General features: G+C 33.8%; 4 protein-coding genes across 6 annotated transcripts; 2 read left to right on the top strand and 2 right to left on the bottom strand.

Annotated features, from left to right (window-relative positions):
- LOC109334616 lies at positions 900-9,883 on the bottom strand. Of its 3 annotated transcripts, XM_019570487.1 has the most exons (13): positions 7,582-9,883; positions 7,203-7,442; positions 6,975-7,104; positions 6,550-6,702; positions 6,181-6,419; positions 6,003-6,072; positions 5,316-5,522; positions 4,865-5,097; positions 3,406-3,484; positions 3,155-3,295; positions 1,860-1,930; positions 1,512-1,814; positions 900-1,477 (listed from the first exon to the last, which is right to left on the bottom strand). In XM_019570487.1, the coding sequence occupies exons 1-12, from the start codon at positions 9,816-9,818 to the stop codon at positions 1,730-1,732; spliced, it is 3,885 nt and encodes a 1,294-aa protein (XP_019426032.1). In that variant the 5' UTR covers positions 9,819-9,883; the 3' UTR covers positions 900-1,477; positions 1,512-1,729. The 3 variants fall into 3 exon arrangements, with proteins under 3 accessions (XP_019426032.1, XP_019426031.1, XP_019426030.1); XM_019570486.1 differs by having other exon boundaries at positions 900-1,503; positions 1,603-1,930; XM_019570485.1 differs by having other exon boundaries at positions 901-1,477; positions 1,512-1,930.
- On the top strand, positions 12,501-15,707 carry LOC109334685 (DNA replication complex GINS protein SLD5). Its single transcript, XM_019570577.1, has 6 exons — positions 12,501-12,800; positions 13,149-13,271; positions 13,358-13,440; positions 13,550-13,659; positions 15,136-15,226; positions 15,307-15,707. The coding sequence occupies exons 1-6, from the start codon at positions 12,612-12,614 to the stop codon at positions 15,401-15,403; spliced, it is 693 nt and encodes a 230-aa protein (XP_019426122.1). The 5' UTR covers positions 12,501-12,611; the 3' UTR covers positions 15,404-15,707.
- LOC109334686 lies at positions 16,452-17,250 on the top strand. Its single transcript, XM_019570578.1, has 2 exons — positions 16,452-16,597; positions 16,760-17,250. Exons 1-2 carry the CDS (start codon positions 16,567-16,569, stop codon positions 17,128-17,130), a joined length of 402 nt encoding a protein of 133 aa, XP_019426123.1. The 5' UTR covers positions 16,452-16,566; the 3' UTR covers positions 17,131-17,250.
- LOC109334683 (cytokinin dehydrogenase 9-like) lies at positions 17,186-20,866 on the bottom strand. Its single transcript, XM_019570573.1, has 5 exons — positions 20,093-20,866; positions 19,465-19,592; positions 18,913-19,173; positions 18,305-18,567; positions 17,186-17,806 (listed from the first exon to the last, which is right to left on the bottom strand). The coding sequence occupies exons 1-5, from the start codon at positions 20,826-20,828 to the stop codon at positions 17,482-17,484; spliced, it is 1,713 nt and encodes a 570-aa protein (XP_019426118.1). The 5' UTR covers positions 20,829-20,866; the 3' UTR covers positions 17,186-17,481.

Genomic DNA, 23,173 nt, shown 5'->3' with positions numbered 1-23,173 from the left:
GTCATGATTGGCTAATATAATATTCTTAAACCCAAATCAAAAATTCAGAATAAAGAACCCTTCATAAACGTGAGTGAAAGAAATAATAAATTAAGGATTTAATATTTATATTTTATACATAAGTATAAGAGTTTTTATATTTATATTTTATACGCAAGCATAAGAGTTTTTCACATTTTTACTGTATTATTCATCATTCATATATTAACATAAATTATTCACTATTAAACAACAGTAATATCAATGAATAACAAATGACACACCTTAGTAAAAGATTTATGTATTGAATCTATACTAGTATATTAAATCAAAACACTAATAAGTGTTGGTCTAGTGGTGTAAAGCTTAGCTAGATCCTCAGGATGACCAAAAAGTCAAATGTTCGATTCTTGTAAGCGACATTTATTGGGAGAGACAATTTCCAACCCCGAAAACAATTAATTCCTTACTAAAAAAGATGAGGGGATACCTTAACAATACCAACATATTAAATCAAAACATTTTAATATACATAATTTTTATAGTACCATTTTCTTTACTATGGAAAATGAAGAAAAAATAGACATTTCAAAAGAGCTATCTATTTTCATGATACTGAAACGTATAGATAATGATATATGAAAATTTACACGTTGATGTTGAGCATTACTTAAAATGCTAGACATGTAGATAAAATAATAAGATTGGCATGCAATTGTTCAACGGTTTATACTGGTTTATTACACCTTATCAAATTTCACATAATTTAAGACATTAAGTTATGTAATAAATTTGTCATCCTAGAGGTTAGATATGTTTATGCAATAAATTTGTAACTACATATTTTTACATAATGATTCTCTAATGAATTTGCAACTGCATATTTTTACATAAATTTGTGACTGAGGTTCGGAGTTTCAAATTGTGGGTCTACCTTTTAAAATCATATAAATGGAGAATAGGTTGTGTTCTAAAAACATCACTCAAGAACATGTGGGAAAAACAAAAAATTGCTGACATACAATAGGAATAGGTTGACGGTTTCACACTCTTCACCTCTTGATGCCTTAGCTTCACTTTTGAAAATTATCACCAGATTCATCTTTGATCCAACTTTTTCAGATCAGCAAGTTTTTTCAAAATACAATCTCAAACAATAGGAATGCTGTGCTAGTATATATAGATATTAAACTCAAAAAATGGGTAATGATTTTTTCCTATATTAAGGTTCTAAATCCAGATAAAACACTGATACACGATAACTTAAACAACATCTATGATATTCAAGGGAGAAGTAGAACTTTTTCGGCTCCTTTGTTTGTCTTTGCCTAACTTTCTGTTTGCACTGCCCATTTCTCATTTTGAAAAACTATTGTCCAACAAGCATGGAATGGTCATTTCCACAGGGGCAGGTAGGTACATCAATTCCTTATTACTTGAATCAGTTAAACACTTATATCTGTCTGTTAGTTGTGACTGTTCCTGCCTCATTTCCCAACTCAATATAGTTCATGTTTGCAATATCTACATACAATCTTATTTGAGTAATGGCCTGAGTCAGACCATATGGGGAAAACGGGTCATAGACGGAAGCACTTTCAATGGAGTAGGAGTAATGGTTACCTGCCAAAGCAGTTTTGAGCAACTTATTTCACACCATCATGAAACTTAGGTCCATCAAGAATTAGAGAGAATGTCACTTTCAATTGGACCCGGCTTAGGGATGTTGAAGCACTCGTTGAGAATCCTCTTACCATCGAGAATATGAATTTCCATATGTCTTCCATTGATCTCGTCCATAATACCGTCTGCTTGAAGTTTTGTCAGAGGGAGATTTATAACCATCAGATGATCTTTCATATCTATAAAAATCTGAAGATCTCCTGCATGTGCCACCTTGGCTACTTTGAGAAGCTTTCTTTATCTCCTCTTCCAGATCGTACTCTGAGCGCTATGATCAATGAAAAATAGAAACGTCAGTCTAAAATTAATTACAAAACAGATGAGCAACAACAGACCCTTGCTGAAAATTAAAGAAACTCAACTAGTCTCAAAATGTGAACAACTTCCTCCACAACAAAAAAGAAGGAAAACGGAAAACAAAGGAGAAAACCTCCACAGTAAATATCATACTTTCCTGAGTAATGAAATCCTTTTCCGGCAACATATTGAGCAGTAGGCACATTTCAAATTAATGAAATCCATTAGAAAACATTAAGCCTCACATCAGTTGAGTAAATTAGTGAAGAACCATTTATAATGATTACCTCCCCCATCGGATAGTTTTTCAGGAGGAATAAGGTCTATTTACTCTAATATTGTATCATACCCTATGCTGATGTCAGGCCACCACAGATGTCTGGTATTGTGAATTGCCAACTTCACACTCCAAATCTCTAGTTTTGGGCATGAGGTGGGTGTGTTAAGTCCCACGTCATTAATCATTTATAATGACTACCCTCCCCTGTGAGCTAGTTTTACTTTTTGGGATGAAGTTAGGTGTAGCTATTCTGAAAGAGAACTTATTGCAATTGAAGGTTGAGATAATTGGTAATGTAAACCATCCACTCTCACGTGAATACACTTTCAAATGGCATGAATGTGCAGGACTGTGGTTTGCATCTTCTGATTACCATGTGGATTAATAGAGGTTAGATCTCTATTATAAGATTATAATAAGGCAAGGTCAAGTGTCAAACATGGTTCCTTTTGGTGGAGGAAGATTAGTGTCCTAAAAGAGTAAGCAAACTGGATAACACGGTTGGCTTTTACTAAGTGTGAAATAACACAGGCGGCTGGCACATTAATTCTTAGTTTGTACCCAGCCTTTCAAGAAAAGAGAAAATACAGATTGCTGACACCTTCTTATAGAAAAGCTTTTGTAAAACATAATCGTACTGGGCCAGATTAGTTCAGAAAAACTTTGGGGTGTACTGACTACTAGGGTTAGCATTATTTGCAAATTGCAAGACATAGTATAGCACATGTTATGTGTGCTTGAGAGTTAGTTAAGTGCTTAAGACAGGAGTGTACATGACCATTTCAGTAGAGCATGTTAGTGATCATATAGAGAACAATTACAAGTCCAATTATTATTTGTCTCCTATCTCTCTCCCTCAATCCCTAATTCTTCATGTATTAAGATTCATTAACTAGAAAAATGTCTTAGTATAACCTTGGCAGGGTCAGAAAGCACAGCATATGCCTCTCCAATCATTTTGAAAAGCCTATCAGCATCCTTGTGCACCTCCTGTGAAATTTCCTTCCATACTTTACCTTCATCTCCGACTTCACTTCTTGGCAGCCACTGACCGGCCTAAATTCAAACCAGAAACAGATAGAAGAAAGTTTTTAACATACGTTTAGAAACTAGAATTAAAAAATAATTATATTAAGCTAATATAATAGGCACAGAAAGACTCAAACCTTATCTGGGTGATGTCTGAGAGCTGCCTTGTGATATGCCTTCTTGATATCAGATGCTGTATCAGCTGGTTTAGTTCCTCTGGTGTTGACATTGTAAAGAACAGAACATGGATTGGAGGTTTTAAATTAGCAACTATCAAAGTATCAATAGTAGAAAACTGAGGAGCTCAATGCATATTAAACAACATGGACATTGTAATGGAAAACTGGCATTTTGACAACATAGATAATGAGCAGTGACACTTTCAATTGATTTCTGAAAGGTTTCATCCTTGTGTAATTAGTCACTTAACATATACAATATAATACACAAATATTATTCTGTGTAATAGAACTACTTAAAAGTAGATAGCCTCAAATGGTGTTAAAAAGGAAATTTGCTCGACAAAGCACCTAAAGAAATAAAGCAGAAAATAAATTTCAGAAAAGACTGATGACCTAAGGTCTTCGAGTACTTTTTATTGTGAATACCATATGGTTTTTTACTCTTTTGGTGAGGGAGAAACTTTATGACAGTGTTCTGTTTATGCTAATATTTGGTGTATTATGTTATAGAAATTATGCTCATTTATTCGAAGTAACTTCTTTTGCCTTTAGATAATTCAATCAAGGAGAATGAGATGGGTTTGGGAATACGGGAGAGGGTTATCTTTGCGACCTCTCTAAAATTGGATAGTATATGAGATATAGTCCTCCTATGGTGCTTCACCCAATGCTACCTTAGCTGAGGCAGGTAAAATCTATCGACTTCTTGCGAACCAAAGTAGTAGCCTGGGTAGTGGTCGATGCAATGGCAAAGCATTGGGTTTGATTCTTGCCGATAGCTGGTCCTTCATTGATATATCATCTATACCTACTTTTGTAAACCCTCTAAACGGCTTGTGGCATGCATTAGCCTTATAATAAAGCAACCCCGCACCTAAACTTGTAGTAGCCTGGGTAGTGGTCGATGCAATGGCAAAGCATTGGGTTTGATTCTTGCTGATAGCTGGTCCTTCATTGATATATCATCTATACCTACTTTTGTAAACCCTCTAAACGGCTTGTGGCATGCATTAGCCTTATAATAAAGCAACCCCGCACCTAAACTTGTGTACCTCAAAAAAACAAATCCAAGATCCAGCTTAAGGGAGAGTTTTGATTATCTTAGTCATTTTACATATCCCTATGAATGTATATACAGCTATACAAATAACTTGATTTGGGTTACTGTTACTCAGAAAACTTTCTGTGTTCCCCATCTAACTACTACAATAAAAAGAATGCTGCCATCCAGTGAGGCTTATACACGTGTCTCCCATATAGATGACCCCAGGGAGATGGGAAAAGAGGCTTCTAAATTCTGAGACGTTCGTTTTTGAGAAATGTCACCCCACAACTTCATTTAATGTTATAAACTTACAAATTTACAATATATAAAATGTCGGGATGGATTTCCACAGTTGAATAAAAAACTTACAGGATGAGGTAAAAGTCCAAGAGGGTTTTCTTTTTGGCTTGATCTTCCACAGAAAGCAGACGTTGATGAGCTTGCCTTGATTCCTTCACGCCATTTGATCCACTAGGTGAATCAGATGGTTTGGCCTTTTCATCGGATTGAGATTCAAAAACAGATATAAGTTTTCTAAGGTCACAAGCTGCCTGTTCATAATCTCTAACCTTTTCATGTAAGGTGGCTCTTCTTGAAATTGCCTGCAAAACAACAGTAATCAGGTTTCCCCTTCCCTACTATGTAAATTAAAGTCAACCAAAAAAAAATCATCATATTCCATGAAACTCATCAATTTGAATAAAGTTTTTGTCTGTAGTTCATATCACTTCCCCACTTTTAAACGAGTTATTCTCAGGGAAGAAAATTCAAATAATCACTCATTAGTTGAATAAATTGAAGGGACTTTAGAAAAGCATACCTTGGCATAATTTCTACTGATGGCCATAGCCATACTGCAGTCTGCAATGGAATCAGCAATTTGGCCCAATGCTTGATGAGCAGCAGCACGGTTGCAGAAACATATTGCTGCAAAAGGGCGTGATTTGATATTGCTAGATAAAGCAACAGTGTAATTCTCCACTGCTTCTTTATACTTTCCCAATTTAAAGTTCTCATTTCCTGCATTCTGTTGTTAAGAATAATAAGGATCAACATAATAAGAATAATGCCCGCAAATGATACAAAACTACAAATTTGAAAATGGTTCAATTGAAGGAGTGTGAAGCTAACCTACTCATTCTCATTTATAACATGAATTAATCAGGAGTTAAAGATATTATTTTGTCACATGATAGATTTAAAAAAGAACACAAATTATTTTCCCTTCTATGATACAAATAATTTTCCATCAGAGAACTACATCACGGTACTTTATTTGGATGCTTTTCTCATTATGAAGGTTCCCATGGATTGAATAAAAAACTAATAATTAAGTCACGCGTGGAATACAGAATAATACATGTCATCACTGATGTAAGATCCATAAAAGGGACATAAAACAGTAAGTTTGCTCTGCATGACATGCGGCTAAACCTGAGGACTGTCAAGACACTTCAATAACTAATATTCAGGCATTAATTTAGAAAGATTAATATTTTGAAATCACCTTGTGATCCAGAAGTTCTCTTATTGTAGCAGCTAATGACAGTGGGTCTCCAACGTTACCAATCACACATCTGCATGGTTGAAATGAACATAAGGCACCTCTACCATTTGAAAATAGAATATGCATTGATTGAGGTGGTAATTGAAAAATTAGCCCTGTTCGTAAAAGATTGAATTACCTGTCATTCACAGACACAACTTGCTGTAATTTCTCAAGAACTTTAAGTGATGCCTCGAGCTTTCCAAGATGAAAGTAACACTTAGATATCAATGACCACCTCCACAAGTTAACAGATGAGTAATTATCACGCATGGAAATATTGGAACTGCTGCCACTGTTTGGCAAGGAAACAAAATTCTTTTCTGCAAGATGCTGGCTACTTTCACAGAGCTGAATTGCTGCATCATACTTCTGCAGCTGCGGAGTTTCACAATAAATGTAAAATTTCTATCAGCTACAATATGCAAAAAAAATCAGTAAAACAACAAACAGGAAGAATAAGAATGCATAATGATGAGTGGAACCAAGGAATAGGAATAGAAAATACCAAATATAGAGCCTCTGCTTTCATTTGAAGCATTTTTTCTGAGGATGGACTTATTGATAATGCCGTTGTAAGTAGTTCCAAAGCAGTACCAGCTGCATCAGAAGTCCTCTTCTTCAAAAGTTCAGCAGCACTACTTATACACTCAGCCACTTTCTGTTAATACAGAATAACACTTATTAGACATCTTATAAAAGCATGCTCAATTGCTCACCGTGAGACAAGCAAACAAAGAAAAATAGAAGAGCAGAAACAAAGATTAATTGCTTCTTGAAAGACTAATGCCTAAGGTAGTAGCAATAACCAATAATACATTGTCCCATAAAGAAGCTGACAATAATTTGAAGCTACCTAAAAAATGTCTCTAGGTAAAACTATCACAATTTTGCTGCCCGCGTATAAAGAAATAAATAAAATCATTGAAATACCTGAGCCTTATGTAACCCTTCAGCTGCTTCTACTATGACTCTCCGATCCAAACAAACAACACTACCTGACTCCATGCACTTATTAAAACACTGCTGAGCATTTTCTACTTCTCCTAGCAAAAGGTGACAGCTGGAGAAGAAAATCATATTTCCTTACTTGAGTGGAACAAAGAACCAGAAACCACTGTAGTGAGAAATCTAAAAACACAATTAAAAACAAACCCTTACTTAGCAATTCTCATCTTTGCTTTCTGAAAGGTGGGGTCCAGAGCAATAGCCAACCCACAATCCCCCAGAGCTTCTCTAATCCTTCCAAGTCTCATGCGTGTGGCTGCACGGTTGCTATAGCACAGTAGAAGAGGCTTAATCAAACATCCGGATCTTTCAGTTGAGGGGACAGAATTTATTCCTAGTGTGTAGAAGTCCTCAGCTTCAGAAAGACCCCCGTCCTTGTATGCTTGGTTTCCCCTAGATTAAATCATGATTGCAAAGTCCAAATTATAAGCAAAGAACGCAAAATTCAAAATCTAACAGAAATCAACATAATCAATATCGAGAGAGCATTTTTTATAAAGATAGTTATTCTTTTTAATTTTATGTTCAGCACCTGAGTCTCCACTTGTCACAGGCTTCATGAATTGTAGATGAGTATGCAATACCTCCTTCCTTGATCTGGTCATTCATCCGAGATCTATCCATCCCATCAGATTGTGATGATATGTTGGCAGGAGTAAGTGGTGAAAATTGAACAGAAGATTCAAACTTCCCATTCATATTTGGACAGATAACAAATGAGTCGCGGCCCTTTCTCCTTCTATATTTCTTCTGTTTACCCTTAAATGAAGAAGTATCCTCTGCAGTTGATGCAGAAAATGCAAAATCTGTCTCCTTTGAATCACCCAGATGATGAACAAAATGATCAGGTTTCTGTTTTTCAGTGTTTGAGCTAAAGTCAATCCCAGCATCTGCAGAAGCACCAGACAAACTACTACTGCTGAACTGGTGTGTTTCCAAACTAGGCAAGACTATTTCAGGGCCAGAAGAATGAGAATCACCAACCGAAGAACTTCCATTGCGTGATAATAACTTGTCATTATCTGGATCTCCACATCTTTGATCAGCTGTATTAGTATCTACTCGTCTATTTGCAGCAGCTAAGTGTTCATCTTCACAACCAATGGGAAACTTAGGGTGCAGATCATTCAGATCCTTTGAAGCTTTTACATCTTGATCATCAGCTCCTGTTTCTTGATAGGGAGAAAAATCCATGGGCGAGTAACTAGCAGAACAATCAGGGGATTCAAGGGAATTGTTTTCCTTTGACAGATGATCCAGCCTTGTAGGTTTCTTATTCAGGGAATGTGGCCTCGATTTTCTCCTCATATATTTTGATCCTTTTTCTTTACAAGATTTTCCCTTTTGTGTGGATTCTGATTTTCTATTCAACTCAGGAAATAAATTCTCTTTAAAACAATCAGGACTCCATGTTGGGGGTTTAAAGTCCATAAAAGACTCCTTTGATGCATCGGGAGTACTTGTAAAACAATCTTTGCGCGTATTATGATCTTCATTCAAGGGATGGTCGGTGGAAGCATAATTATTTTGAATTGAGTTCAGACCAAATGAGGAGGAGGAGAGTGGTGCTGCAGTTCCATTCACTTGTGAAACTTCAGGTACTGGAATTTTTCCTTTGTTACTGGATGGCTTAGAGCAAGGGGTTCCTATAGAACCATATGCAATACCACAACCAGTTTCATTTTGGACATTGTTCGCTTCGCATTTTTTGAAAAGCTTCCCACCAATATTCTCAGAAGCAGCATTAGTGCGAGACTCTTGATCATTAGATATAGATCCAGAAGTAACATTAAAATCGCCAAAAGCCTTCTCACTTCCTCCAAACACAAATCCAAAGCTACTACTCACATGTGCATTCGTTGAATCTCTATTGGTATCATCCTGAGAACGGTCGATGTTCAGTTTCTTCATCTCATCAGTTAATTTATACGAAGGAAAGGCACTATAGGCAGTAGGACTACCATGACTACTTCCAAATGCACTCTTAACCTTACCAATATCATCATTACCCAAATAACCATTCTGATGAGCAACTGTATTTGTTCCGGTTACACAATCCGAATATCTCATACCCCCAATAGACTCTTGCTTCTCCACATTAATTTTTGACGCTTTACCGCTATGATTGTCACCAAAAACAAAATTTAAACAATTCAGCTTTTCTGGCTCGACTTTAGCCCCACTTTTACTCTCCCCAACTGAGTTTTCAACAAATTCACTAGATTTTCCCTTTTCCGAAACCAAGTTGCTTCCATTGGCGTTAAAAACAAAACCCCTAATGTTAACCTCTCCCTCGCCAGAAACTGTTATAGCTTCATTTCCACGTGAATTCGATTCCTTAACACTCGGTTTAGCACTAAACACAAATTCCACACCACCACACTTCCTAACCTCCGTTTCTTTCACAATTGTAGAAGCTTCTTCCTGCTCAGAATTCAAATCCCTAGCAGGAACAGAAGCAGAGAACACAAAACCTGTGTCCCCAAACTTACGAGAAATATCATCACTAACGGTTACCTGATCGGAGCAAAAGGGATTGAAGCCAGAGTCGGTGGTTCTGGTCCTGGACTTCGTGGACTGCTTCCTGAGCTTGGTGAGGCGGGGTTTTGATCTGGTGCGTGCGGTGGTAGCGGCGGTGGCGGAAGAGGTTAAGTTATCGGCGTTGAAATGAGGAAAGGGAACTTGGTGAGGAAGAGGGGGGAAGTGAGAGGTGGAATCGACGGAGGAGGTGTTGATCGGAGATCGGAGGTGCACCGCCGGCGTCGACATTGGCGAACACGGAGGGAGGAGTAGGGTTTTTTTTTTAAATTATTGTCTGTGTTCGAAAGTTCAAACTGTTGCAACAACTCCAAAATGAAATTCCCTTCGTGAAATGCTTATTTATATCCCAAAAATATATATCAGCATATGATTTAATATGTATACACTGACATTGTAAATGTTTTTTATACTGTTAGTTAATACATAAAACTTTATACTGTCGGTGCACAGATTTTAAACTCATTAGTAGAAGAAAGTGTAATGAATTTTTAAGTTATTAATACATCATCCACCACTAAGTATTTAACTATCACCTTTAAATAAAAATATAATATTATAAATTATAAATGAATAATAAATAATATAATCTTTACACTTAATGTAATGTATAGATATTGCATTCTTAAATTGTAAATTCAACTTAATGAAAAAAATTCAAACACATTCTATATCTATTATGGTCATGATGTATCAGTAATTAGATCAGTATGAATTTTATATCTCAATTTTATCCTCTTTAAAAATTATCACTTTAATCTTTAAATTTGTCTTCATTAGAATTTTTTAACCTTGCTTGATTTTCGTAATTTTTAACATTAGAACTTTAATATAGGAGATGGATATTTTATATCAATTGCATTACAAAATGTGTTTACAGAATTAAAAAAATTAAAACGTAACGGTCTACCGCAACCACCAATATAACGTTCACACGTTGTGTAAATGCATTATTATGTGAAAGTTAAACCTCATTTCAAGAACCGCCTCAATCATCACTTGTTGCCAACAAAAGGAAAGAGAGAAAATATATAGATAAAGATAACCAACTAAGAAAAAGATGATGGCATGTATTGTATTGTAAATATTTTTAAATGATTAGCAAATTATCATAATTTATTGGGATAATTATTGATTCTTAAATAAAGAAATACATACAAAATATATATTATATCACTAGTATAAAAAAACTTTATATTATCAGTTCCTAACTATTATTCTCTAAAATAAAATATTATATATGTTAATTTCTCATAAAAAACTTTATATTATCAGTTTACATCTATTATGGATAGATATTAGAAGACGTGGGTGATGTTTGAACTAATAGTGTCAAAAGTTTCATATGGTAAACAATTATATTCGACCCAAGTTATTACTCGAAAGAAAACATTGATGTTGTTCTAGATCGATTCTCGGACTTGTGATTTGAAATATATTGAATCATAAGACTTTATAAACTAAAGTCTTTACAAATCTTTGGATTGAAACCCTAGATGTCTTCAAACATTGGATGATCTTGATTATTAGGCTCGTCGAATAACTAAAATAACACATCTAAGTGAAATTAAATGCTATATCATATACAAATCTTCCAAAATCATCAAATATAATTATACACAACAACATATCTCATTATATTGTTGATAAATATAATGAATTACCATGAGATAAACAATTTTTAACATAATTAAATATTCTTACATATAATCTTAATGTAAAAGGATAAATTTATTCAAATATGCATGTATCTTGAGAAGATAAAAGAGATATCATCAATAAATCGTACACTGAAGAGTAAAAAATTATAATATTTATATCATCTCTCGAGAGATATACATAAGATGTCTCACAAGCTCATTTAACCCACAGTAATTACATAATCAACACATACAATCAAAGCACAAGGTCAAAGTACAATTACTAAACATCAGATATATTCTCTTCTACTTGAATAAAGAACTTCATAGATTTTATTAACTTGAGGGTATGTGGACACCAAAGGTTACATTTGTCACACTAAACTGACATTTTTTACACGTCCTGGATTGATCACACCATACCATTAATGCTCACTATGGGCAAGTAAACTACAAATCATACAAAAAAAGCAACTCACAACAACGCCATGTGGAAGAACCAATCAAGAATGGGTGGAAGGGGTATGACTTTATCCCTAAGTTACCCCATAAAGGTATCTTATTTATCGTCATAAGATGATTTAGAGGTGAATGTCACAATAACACTTATAATTTATATTCAAAATCTCGTTGACTAAAAGGATCTAGTCAATATTATCTTCAGGTTGTCTTCCTCGAGGCGAGATTATCATTATGAATTATATTTTTCTCCCGGGTTGACCTGATTAGGTTTGATGACAAATCCACATACTTGTTAAGACACATTAAGTTATTAACAACAGTCCCTAATATTCTCATCACCACTTTATACACCCAAATTGAACTATATGTCAATATTAAAATCTCCTTTTGAAGCATCCTTGCTTCATGACCCTCCCTATGGGGTGATTCCCCTAAATGAGGAGAAAATTGTATTTCTTTAAGATGCGAAAGTTTAAAGAATTTGGAACCACATGTACCCCAAAGTTATCTTTCTATGGAAAAAAAGAAAACCTTAATCATCGATCTCAAAAGTGGTATCAATTCAATAAGTTCGAACAAGAGATCGAAAATCAAAACTTAAATTTGTTGAGGGTAATTATTGAAAATTCATACTTATTTATTAACCAACTTAGTTTTATATTCAAATAAAATAAATAGCTTAGATTTATTTTTCAACTTTACAATCTCATAATTTATAATTAATAATAGAATACATACCACATATAGTTTATCATTTTTTAATGGTATGAGATGGTGATAGATAAGCAATACCACATGCTCTCAAACTCTTCACGTGAGATCACTATTTTGGTTTCATTTGATATTTTGGCGCCAACAAAAACCAAAACCCTAAGCAACAAAATTCAACAACACACACTCTCAAAATTGTGAATTTTCGTTAATGGCTTCAAAATCAAACGCTGTGGAAGAAGAAGAACTAACACTACCAACGGACGAATATGAGGCTTTGATTTCAACCACCGACGTTGAATTGCTTAAGAGAGCTTGGCGTAATGAGAAGTCAGCACCTGAGATTCTTCGATTTGAATCCGATTTGATTAATCGTGTCACAGAACAGATTCAATTGATGGTATTTTTTCACCTCCTTAAACCCTAACCCCTCTTTTCTTCACAGACATGGCAAACTGAAATGGATTTCAATTTTGGTTTATTTTTTAAATTGACTAAGATCAATAATACTAAAATGGGATTTTATGGGTTTTTATTATAGATTATTCACAGTAACTTTATAATTCTACTTAAAGTTCAGTTTTTTTTATAATTTTTTAAACTGAGAGAAATGCTACTAAATTGGTTTTTGGGTTTTTTCATATATCTGGACGGTATATATGGATGTTTTGAGATTTTTTCAGCTTTATTTCAATAGAAGAAAGGTTGTTTTTTTCGATCGTTGAAATTTGGTGCCATATTTTTGCAGGAAGAAACTGTGGAGGAGAATTCTACTGATGATGCTGACCCTCTTTCGTTATCTCTATACCAAATGGATTTGGATAGAACTTTGTTTCTATTAAGATCATACCTTCGGGTCCGCATCCAGAAGGTAGCCATCAGAATTATTATGGTTGTTGAGTCAATTTTGTTTCATCTGGTAGGACTTAAGAAAAATTGACTGTGTTTTCATTGCAGATTGAAAAGTACATGTTCCACATCCGAAAAACTGAAGAACTCTGGAGCAGGCTATCTAAAGAAGAAAAAAAATTCACTAGAGGGAAAGGCTACCTTTTACAGTTTTCTGTCGCCCCTCCTGAAAATGTGTTTTCAGTGCAAGCATAAAATTATGCTTATTGTGGTTTTTGAGTCTTTTTTTCTTTGTTGCAGGTGTACAGATGACCTAAAGAAACATGTGGAGGAGAATGTTCTTTCCCGGTTGCCCGAAAATTATCAGTCTGTTCTGAAGCAATCTGTTATAAGTGAAGAGGATGACATGGGTAATTTAACATCCTTAGAAGTTAATTTAGGTTAAGTTACTTCGTTGGTTCTTTTGGACCATTTTGTGTCTGTCTGGGTATTCAAATTTGCCCTGCCTTAAAATCACCAGTTTTATATGACTTACCTTTTTTAGCATATTGGCAAAATGGCAAGTAGTATGAAAGAACTGGTATTTATTGGATTGAAGGCATCAGACTCAAAAGTCTGATTGACTGGTTCTGTTGTAGCTTTTCAATAAATTTTGGCTTTCATTCTTGTAGTTTTCTGCTAATTACTAGCTTTATGGATGAGATTTGCGATAGTGATTTTTACTTACGTGACCGGAAATTGTTGTGATGTGCATCGATCCCCTCGATTCTGCATCCTTCCATTATGAAGTCAGATGATACTAAATAACCATTCTAGAATACTTTATGCTGATGGTCGTAGTGATTTTTTCGATACATCTATATATTCATCATAACCTTTTGGCTCTCCGTAATTTCATGTATTCCTATAGTAAGCCCCAAACGGCACCTTGATTTTACTCAAGTCTTGAGCTTTAATTTGGGTATGTTCGGCAAAACTAGCTTCTAGCTGAAAGCTTGTAGTCGTGTAGATAAGTTGTTAAACTAGAACTGTTCAGTAAAACTAGCTTTGGAACTAGTTGAAATTTGAAAAATGATTAAAAGATAATATGGTTTTTAGTAGATGTCACTAAGGTAATTTTTAAATATTTTGAAGGGTAAAATTGGTAGGCGAATTATTGAAAACTCCTTTCACATTTTCTGAATGCTACTTCAATTCTTCAAATAGCTTTCAAATGCTAGATTCTCCTTTCTAAAAACTACAAGATTCATTCAATTTTTGTTTACCGAACGACTCTAGTAGCTTATTGACTGATTCAAAAAGCTACAAGCTCGTATTGCCAAACAATGCCTTTATCTCTGCAGTAAACTCTGCTCTATGTAGTCTAATAATGTTAGGCTTCTTTGCCAATTTCACTTATATTGTCAAACATGCAAAACTGAAAGGTTGGAAAGAGAAGGTGGAGGTGGTTTTTTTCTTACTTCCTTTCATGTTTAGTTTGTTTCTGTCAGATTGTTGGTCATTCATTTAAACTTAGATTACTGCTTTTGTTTAGCTATTTGATCTTACAAAATCTTGTATCTCGTATTCTCGGTTCTATACAGATCAGTGTAATGGAGCTCTTGTTTGTAGTTTTATCTTACATTTCATTGTTCAGTAAAATCATTGAGGTGCATCAAAGTTATTATGGATTATTTTCCATGGTAATTCCTCTATCATAGAGGCTTCTCCCTCATTTTCCCCATTTATGTTCTAACTGAGATCTTTCACTATCTTGGATTGGGCTTACTTCAACCCATGCTTGGCTTTAGTTCCTTTTTCTTTCATATGTTTATCGCCATCAAACTAAGATGAATCTTGACATAAATAAACAATATACTTATTCACATTTATCCTGTTTGTTTCAGTCCCAGAACCACAACTAGACACATTTGTTTTATGTAGAAGTAAAGAGTATCTCACTGGCATTCAGCTTGAAGATGGGCCTGTTGATGACAGGCAATTCCCTTACTCTTGCATTAATTTGTTCTTGTCTTCTCAGAAATGACAGAAAATAGTTTAATCGATTGTTCTTGCAGGTCGAAGCTCTTTGAAATGGAGCCTGGTGTCCTCTACTTCATATGTTACAAATCGATAAAGGCACTCGTAGAGAGTGGCAAAATCGATCTGCTGTGATGAGAAGTTAAAAATTTGTATATTTATTTATGCTCATGAAATGCTTGCTATTGTTGATCAAATGTCTCCATCCAAGGCTGCACTCTTATTCCCTCATACTGCCCCATTTTGTTAATTTTGTACTATGGTATGGAAACATTAGGATTAACTTTGATGTTGTATTTGTAACTTTGTTTATGGTCCTGTTAGTGTTTCTTTATAGTCTACAAACATGTATGTTATCATGGTTTTGGAATCACATTCTCAATTGGTCATGGTTATAAGGATAGAATACATTCTGTTGAGAGAATAAAGCAGTTTTAATGATAAAGTGCTTATTTCAGATATTTAAAATGAAAGTGTTAAAGTTTGAAAGACATTTTAGTTGAGTATTTCATTTCTAAAAATGAGTAAAATAAGATTCCTCCATAGTAATAATAGATAAAAGTCTTCCATTCCCTCACTATCCTCCACTTTCAGAACTTAGTTCCATGGTTAGTATATGGACGTTTGTACAATCACACCAATATTGAGATGTTAATTTGCTAAGTAATTTTGTTTTATCACTTACTTGATTTGAATTACTTGATCATACTAAAGGCTAAAAAGCGACACTCCACATTGAAATGAATTAATTCTTGGGTCATGAGATCTCTTGATAGTACTATAAAGTTATAAATGCATTTCACCAAGATCATAAAAAATAGAGTAATACTTATTTCAACCTCTCATGTTTTTCGACGTTACCAATTTGGTCCCTCAAAAATTGAAAAACTCAAAATGGTCGCAAAAGATTTCAAATATGCATCAAATTAATCATTTTTAGATCAATTTAGTCTCTATCAAGTATTGTAAAACATACTAAAAAGATTAATTTGATTACCATATAATTTTTTTTTTGTAACATTAGGAGATTGAATTAATTATCTACTCTAAAAAAAAACTAAAATGAGTAACTTGATTGATATTTTTAGAAATGAGTGAGTTTTGGGATTAAAGGCATATTGTAGTGTAATCTCCATTTAGGGTTTTGGGATGGAAGGCATATTTGATTGTAACACGTGGCTGATGTCTCCCACCGACTCATTTTGAACTGAAATTAGTCTGATAAACACAAACACAGCATCCTCCACCTTCGCCAATTCTTCTTCCCCTTCTCACTTCAAAACCATTTTCAATCTTTCATGGAACACCAATCAGATCAAATTATCCATCGTAAGTGTCTCACTCACTGCTATTATTACTTCCTTTTTATCTCAACTACTTTTATTTCACTGCATGGTTTTTTAGGACAATCTTTACTTAGTAATTCTGTATTTTAGAACCTCTTTACCATATTTACTCTCATTTGTTCTAATGGTCATGTTACATGAACAGATAATAATGAGAGAAATAATACTAGTCATTCTGAGATTGAACAAAAAGGTGTTTTGAAAAATTTCACAAGACCCGCACGAGAGAAAAAGATATTTGATGAGGAAGGTGGAGAAACATGTTTAAAGGGTACTACACATGTTGAGGAAATGGATGTATCTGGGGATGTTAACATGGAGGCATCCATAACAACTGATGATGTTATTAGGGCTGGAGGATTTGGTGCCAGAGATGATATTAGTAGTGTTCTTCCTGTTGCCAGTGATTCTACCGACTTCGAAGCTTCGATTCGTGATGCGCGTGATTATGAAGAACCACAGGGTCAAGTAAGTAGGCCAGGCCTTGGCTGGACTGGAACTACCAAGGGGGAATAGATATTGTTATTTGTTACTGCTATATGCATTAGTATCTGCATCTTCTTGTTTTTTTAACTCAAGGGGTCATAATGTTTTTCTAGTTAATATTAACTGGTACTTGTTAAATTCAAATAGTCATATGGTTGGTGCTGGAAAAAAAATCTTGTTACTAATGTTACTGTAAAAACTTTCTTGTAAAATGGTTGGTTAGTCCATTTGACTTATTTTTGGTGTTTTCTTTATCCAATCTTCTGACTTCTGATTATGACTTAAAAAGCAAGTCTTTTCAAAGAAAATGCAAGGGCTATGCTTACAATTATTGTGAACAAGGAACCATATATGATTAATTACCAATAATTTACATCAAATCTAACATGTGGTAGACATTGCCTTTTGAAAGATTCTCTGGCCAGAGGCAAGTAGTGCTAGTGGGTCATAAGCTGTTTTTCTTTCCACAAATGTTTTCCATCTAGACCCAAAGTGGGCTTGCCATTCTTCCTGACTTGTGTAATAAGGAAGATATTGCTTGAACCTGATTTGGGTATGTTTGCAGAAATCTAGGATCCTTTTATTTTGTGTTAGAATGTAATCTAAACTGTTTGTACCTGTGGAAGATGAGACTGCAGAAGATAGGAATGCTACCAGGTAGAAAATATCTTCCTCTGGGGTAATCAAGGATGTTTTTCTATTCCACCTGGAACAACAAAAGGAAGAAAGGACTTAGATCATGAGAATAAAAGTGAAATGTTTAATTTTGTTGGATTATTGAAAAAATCATGGAAGGATAATAAGTTATTTGATTAAATGCTTAAATCTATTTCTAGTCCTTTATAAAGTATGATGATTTTAATTTTGGTCATAAAAATAATTAATTTTGCATCATGGGCAAATGGAAATTAGTGTTTTGATCCCAAACATTAACTTCCCATTTGCTTTTAGCCCCTTAAGTTTTAGTTTTTAGTCCCTACACCACAAGTAGTCTATACATTTAAAAATAATCAAAAAATATTTTTAAGTAAGTTTCGAAGTTTTAGCTTTTCTGAAAGTCATTTTTTCACAATTTAAATAAAACCCAAATTATTAGCATTTTTCTAAAAGCTGTTTTCACAGTGAAACAAAAAAAGAACCTTTTCCAAAGATGCTCAAAGTGTATAGTTGGTATGTATGGATCAAGTTTAGAAGCTATATATACCTTGTTTGGTTGAGAGGGTAAATGAGAATGGGGCCATTATTTATGCCATTGAGGATTTTGTCAAATACTTCTTCAGCAAAGTCATGAATGTCACTCTTTGGGATCAGAAGGTTCAGCCATGGATGAGGAACTTCCCATAAGCCTTTTGCTCTAAGTTTTTTCTCAGAAGCATGCACTCTATCTAGGAATTCCACATAAGTGACTTCTGATAGAAAGAGTGTGGGTGGAATATAACTCAGCCTTGATAGAAGGTGATCAACACTCTGCATTTGAATGAGACTATGTTGTTTGTTGCACACAATAAATTACTTAGGACATTTGTTTAAGCATGAAACAAGTGATTTTAAGATACTGTAAATAAGTGATTTTTGTTGCATAGCTTTTATGGATGCGGTATGCAAGGTAAATGAGAGAATTTGGTAACTACAATTTGGCTAGAAAACTGATTTTAATACTTATTTTAAAGTAAATTGGGGATTTTTTTCAGAGAAGTGCTTTTCAGCTTTTTTTGTTTTTGTTTTTCAACTTCTGATTTTCTGTAAAAGCCTGACCAAATAAACATGTAAGTGCTGAAGATGCAACTAAATAACTTGCTTGTTATGCTGTACCTGATTCATGAGTTCAGTTTCATTTGGATTAAAGTATTTTGCAATCTCAAGACAGTAGAAGATTCTTCCATCTGAATTGAATTGGCTTGCTTGAAGTGGATCCTTAGGACTGAAGGATAATCTCCAACTATTAAGGATTCCACTTCTATTTATGATTACAAATCCTTCTATGTAATCAAATGTGTTTTCAAGTGATATCAAATACTTTTGATCCTTGGCAAACAGAGAGAATTGTGAGTAGAGCACTCTAATCCATTTCACCTGTCAAAAAAGTCAAGATATTATGTCATAAGCAAATCTTGTAAGGTGCTTATTTAATTTGTGTTTTTTTACCAATAAAGCGTTGATCGAGTAAGGCTCGACTAGATCATCGAGTAGACCAAACGATCAATGATTCAATTCCTATGAACAATACTTGTTGGGAGGGACAATCAGACACTCTGAAAGTGATTAGTTCCTTACCCATAAGGTAAGAGGATACCTTTGGTTATACCGAAAAATAAAATTTGTATTTTTTTGTCTTCATTTATAGAGGCATGAATGTACACTCACCATCTTTGGTGCTGGTTCAAGAGAAATTCTAGCCCTTGTGATGATGCCAAATTGACCAAGCCCTCCAAGAACACCATGAAAAAGGTCTGCATTTTGGTCCTTTGAGCATGTAATCACCTCTCCTTTTCCTACAATGAAGCATTTTGCATGCCATATTAATGTTTTGTAAAAAGTCAACAATGATTAACACACAAAATGCTTTTAGTTTACTGAATGCAGCATTCACACTGCAAAGAGGGTAATGTTACTGTCATTCAGCTTATAAAAATCCAAGGGATAATTAATGAGAAACACCACTAACAATACAAAATTGAAGGCAAAGTACCAATTATAAGGGCAACATTAATATTGTATCATTAGCTATCCTTCTTATTAATTCTCCTAAAATCCTTAACAGTTCAAAAACAAAAAGAGTTTAAAATTTATACACTGATACTGTTAAGTTTTTTACACTGTCAGCACATCACCCACCATTGAGTTGTACTACTTTTGTTTGAGAGTCAATAATAGTTAACTAATCAATGGTGGATGATTAACTGACAGTGTAAAAAACTCTTACGGTTTTGCCAAGACCATAGTACAAAGTGTAGTTATGTGAGGGTATGAATAGATTTTCCATGAGCATTACCTGTGACAACTTCTAGCTGGAAGATGTTACTGATCTGTGGTCCATGTCTAAAGGCTTGTCCACTTATTCCACCATTTGATAGAGTCCCTCCAACACTTAGGTGAAGATAATCTGTCCAAGACTTTGGTGCCAACCCATGTTTAAGAGTACCATGCAGAATATTTATCCATAACTCACCTCCAAATACATCAACATAAGGAAATTCTTCAGCATGAACTTTCATTTCACCACCCTGCAATGACTCCATGCTAATGACTAAGCCTCCATATGCTTGTGACTGGCCTTGAAGTGAATGGCCATGGCCTCTAGCAGCAATTTTCAACTTTGAAGCAGAACCAATATCATAAACATGCTTTATGGTTTTTGAAATATCAGAAACTGTTTTTGGATGAAGAACTGCTAGAGGTGGAAAATGGTATATGTTGCCAAAGTCTTTGGCAGTGTTTTCATTGTTCTTTAAGCTCAAGTTACCTTCAAGAGATAGTGTTTGTAGTGATGATAGAATCTCATTAGGTGGAATTAATGAAGTGATAGTAGAGTTATTGCAGCATGAGTTGGCTTTGTGAATAAAGATAAGGTGTGTAAGTATGAAAATCTTGATAAGTAAAAAGGTTATATATTGATAATAATATAAACTAGGAGATTTTGACACCATGATTTTTCTGAAAATTGTGTAGTGAGAAAGGGATATGAGGGTACAAAAGAAGCACAAGGTGAGAGAGTTGTAGAAGTGCATGGAGAAATGGAAGGTTGAGAAAATAATTTGAAGGGGTAACCCCTTTTATAGGAGCCAGACTCCTCTTCAGTAATAGAAGCGGAAGTATCGTGTAAAACAATATAAAAAGTAAAATGAAATGTCAATTATATCATTCTTATTCTTAAAATTAAGTGTAAAAGAGTGCTTCCATATACATACTCCTTTTATAGACAATCTAATACTTTGTAGTGCCATTGTGTTTTAAGTTGTAGGAAAAATAAAGGATGGAGTTAAGTCTTTTTTTCTCTAGGAGAAAGATGGTTTGATACTTTCCCTCACAATAATGCATGCATGCTACCGTTAAATTAAAGAGAGAAAAATAACACTTGAGACACTTTCTCTCTTCACAGTGCTAGCGGCAAAAAGAAAAATAATAAAATATATTTTCTTGACAATGAGTGCACACCTTAATTACTAAATTTAATGATTTCATATTTATAATAGTGTCTATCATAGAGAGATACAATAAAAGGAGTGAGTTAGTTTTTGTCATATATCATAATTATATCTGATAATAGACTTTTCGGAATGAATTAGTTTATGAATGAAACTAACCGGTTAACATATGAGACATGGATATATATGTTGGTGCATCAATTTTAATGGGTCTGAAACTTTTACTCTCTTTAAAGTCGAAACGTGTCTTCAAATATTCAACATAAAAGTGTGTGATAGGAATAAAGCTAGAGATATCTTTTTGAATATCCGATATGCTATATGATAAGCATATTTGTGCAACATAATGTCAACATGGACTTTTAATTCTTTATCAAAAAGTTAGATTGCTACATGCAGCCCTATGTTATCTTATTAGCCCCCTACAATTTATCTTTCCCATTGTTTCATATTCTTTATTCAAAAAGGTGTGGTAGGAGTTGAGTATAAGAGGTAGTTGTACATGATATTTATTCCATCTCGGTCCAAAAAGACATGTCACAGCTAGACAAGAGTTATGATTGTCAACATGAAATCAGATTAAGTAAGTTCATTCTGAACACTTATCTTGACCGATCAACTAGATAGTTTGAAAAGATACGTTGTTGATCGGACAAGAATAACCATACAATATAGAGACCACTTCTAACACACATGACCTAAATTATGGGATACAATGCTACTTTAGAGTCAAGTATTGAATCAAGATTTTTTATTATTTTTATATTATTTTTAAGCTTATACAATTTGAGATACTACTCTCAACTACATGCACCAAACAATATAACCAATCTTATGTCCCTAAGACATTAGCCCAAGACCAAGACCATAGCTCCACTAAATCAATCAAAATATGCAAAATGAAACCCGTTCTTATAAATACAACCGAATTCCTTAAGAGTTCAATATTTGTATATTGTTAATATACAAAATTTATATTATTATATGTATACTTTTATTGAAAAGTCAAAGACTATTAATACATGAATGATTATAATATGAGTCAAAATTGTTATGGATAACACAAATTCCATAGTTGTGTCATCTCAAAACATGACATTTTTTTAATGCAACTTATCCAATTGATAAGGGACAATGTTATTGTTCTCATCCTCTTAATTTAGTAAAATTAAGTTTATTTTAGTCCTTCTACTTTAATTTCTTTGATATAAGATACTCATACTAAATAAGTTTTATCCACTGTCACTGCATTATCCATTATATTCAATCTTATTTCTTTAAAAAATTATTACAAATGAATTATGAATAATATATTGAATGTATATAAACCAATAAACTAACGATGTATAGATATAAACCTAATTTGAAATGTCTTCGTATGATCATACCCATGTTTTGTTAAAAGTATAAATATTTCAAAAATTAGTTAGTTTACTATAAATATAATTATATCATACTCACTCTCATCTTCTTCTTCGATCCTCTTCCTCACACATAACAACATCACTTCTTTTCTTGCTTTTCTATATTGTGTTCCAACATGTTTAACAACCCACTAGCCTCCACCGTAACAATCACCTCTGAGATAGTTAGAATTTTGAATATCTATATTATAAATATTGAGTATAGTTCCATCACAAAAGTAAGTTTATAAGAGGATTGCACAAATTAATATAAATGAGATTTTGATACTTAGTTGTTCTCCAACAATGTATAGATATTACACTCTTTCTTTAGAGAAAAAGATCTATACACAGCGTATAAATTTTATACATTAATAGTACATAATCTAACATTCATATTTGATAATTATTCACTTTTCAAAAAAGTAATCCAAAATGAATGGTGGAAGACGAGCAATGTAAAAATCTTCACACATACAATACACTATTTTCTTTAAGATATGCATGGATAAATATACATTTTTT

Source organism: Lupinus angustifolius, chromosome LG19 (genome assembly GCF_001865875.1).
Source record: "Lupinus angustifolius cultivar Tanjil chromosome LG19, LupAngTanjil_v1.0, whole genome shotgun sequence".
Classification (NCBI taxonomy): domain Eukaryota; kingdom Viridiplantae; phylum Streptophyta; class Magnoliopsida; order Fabales; family Fabaceae; genus Lupinus; species Lupinus angustifolius.
This window is presented reverse-complemented; position numbering and strand designations above follow the sequence as displayed.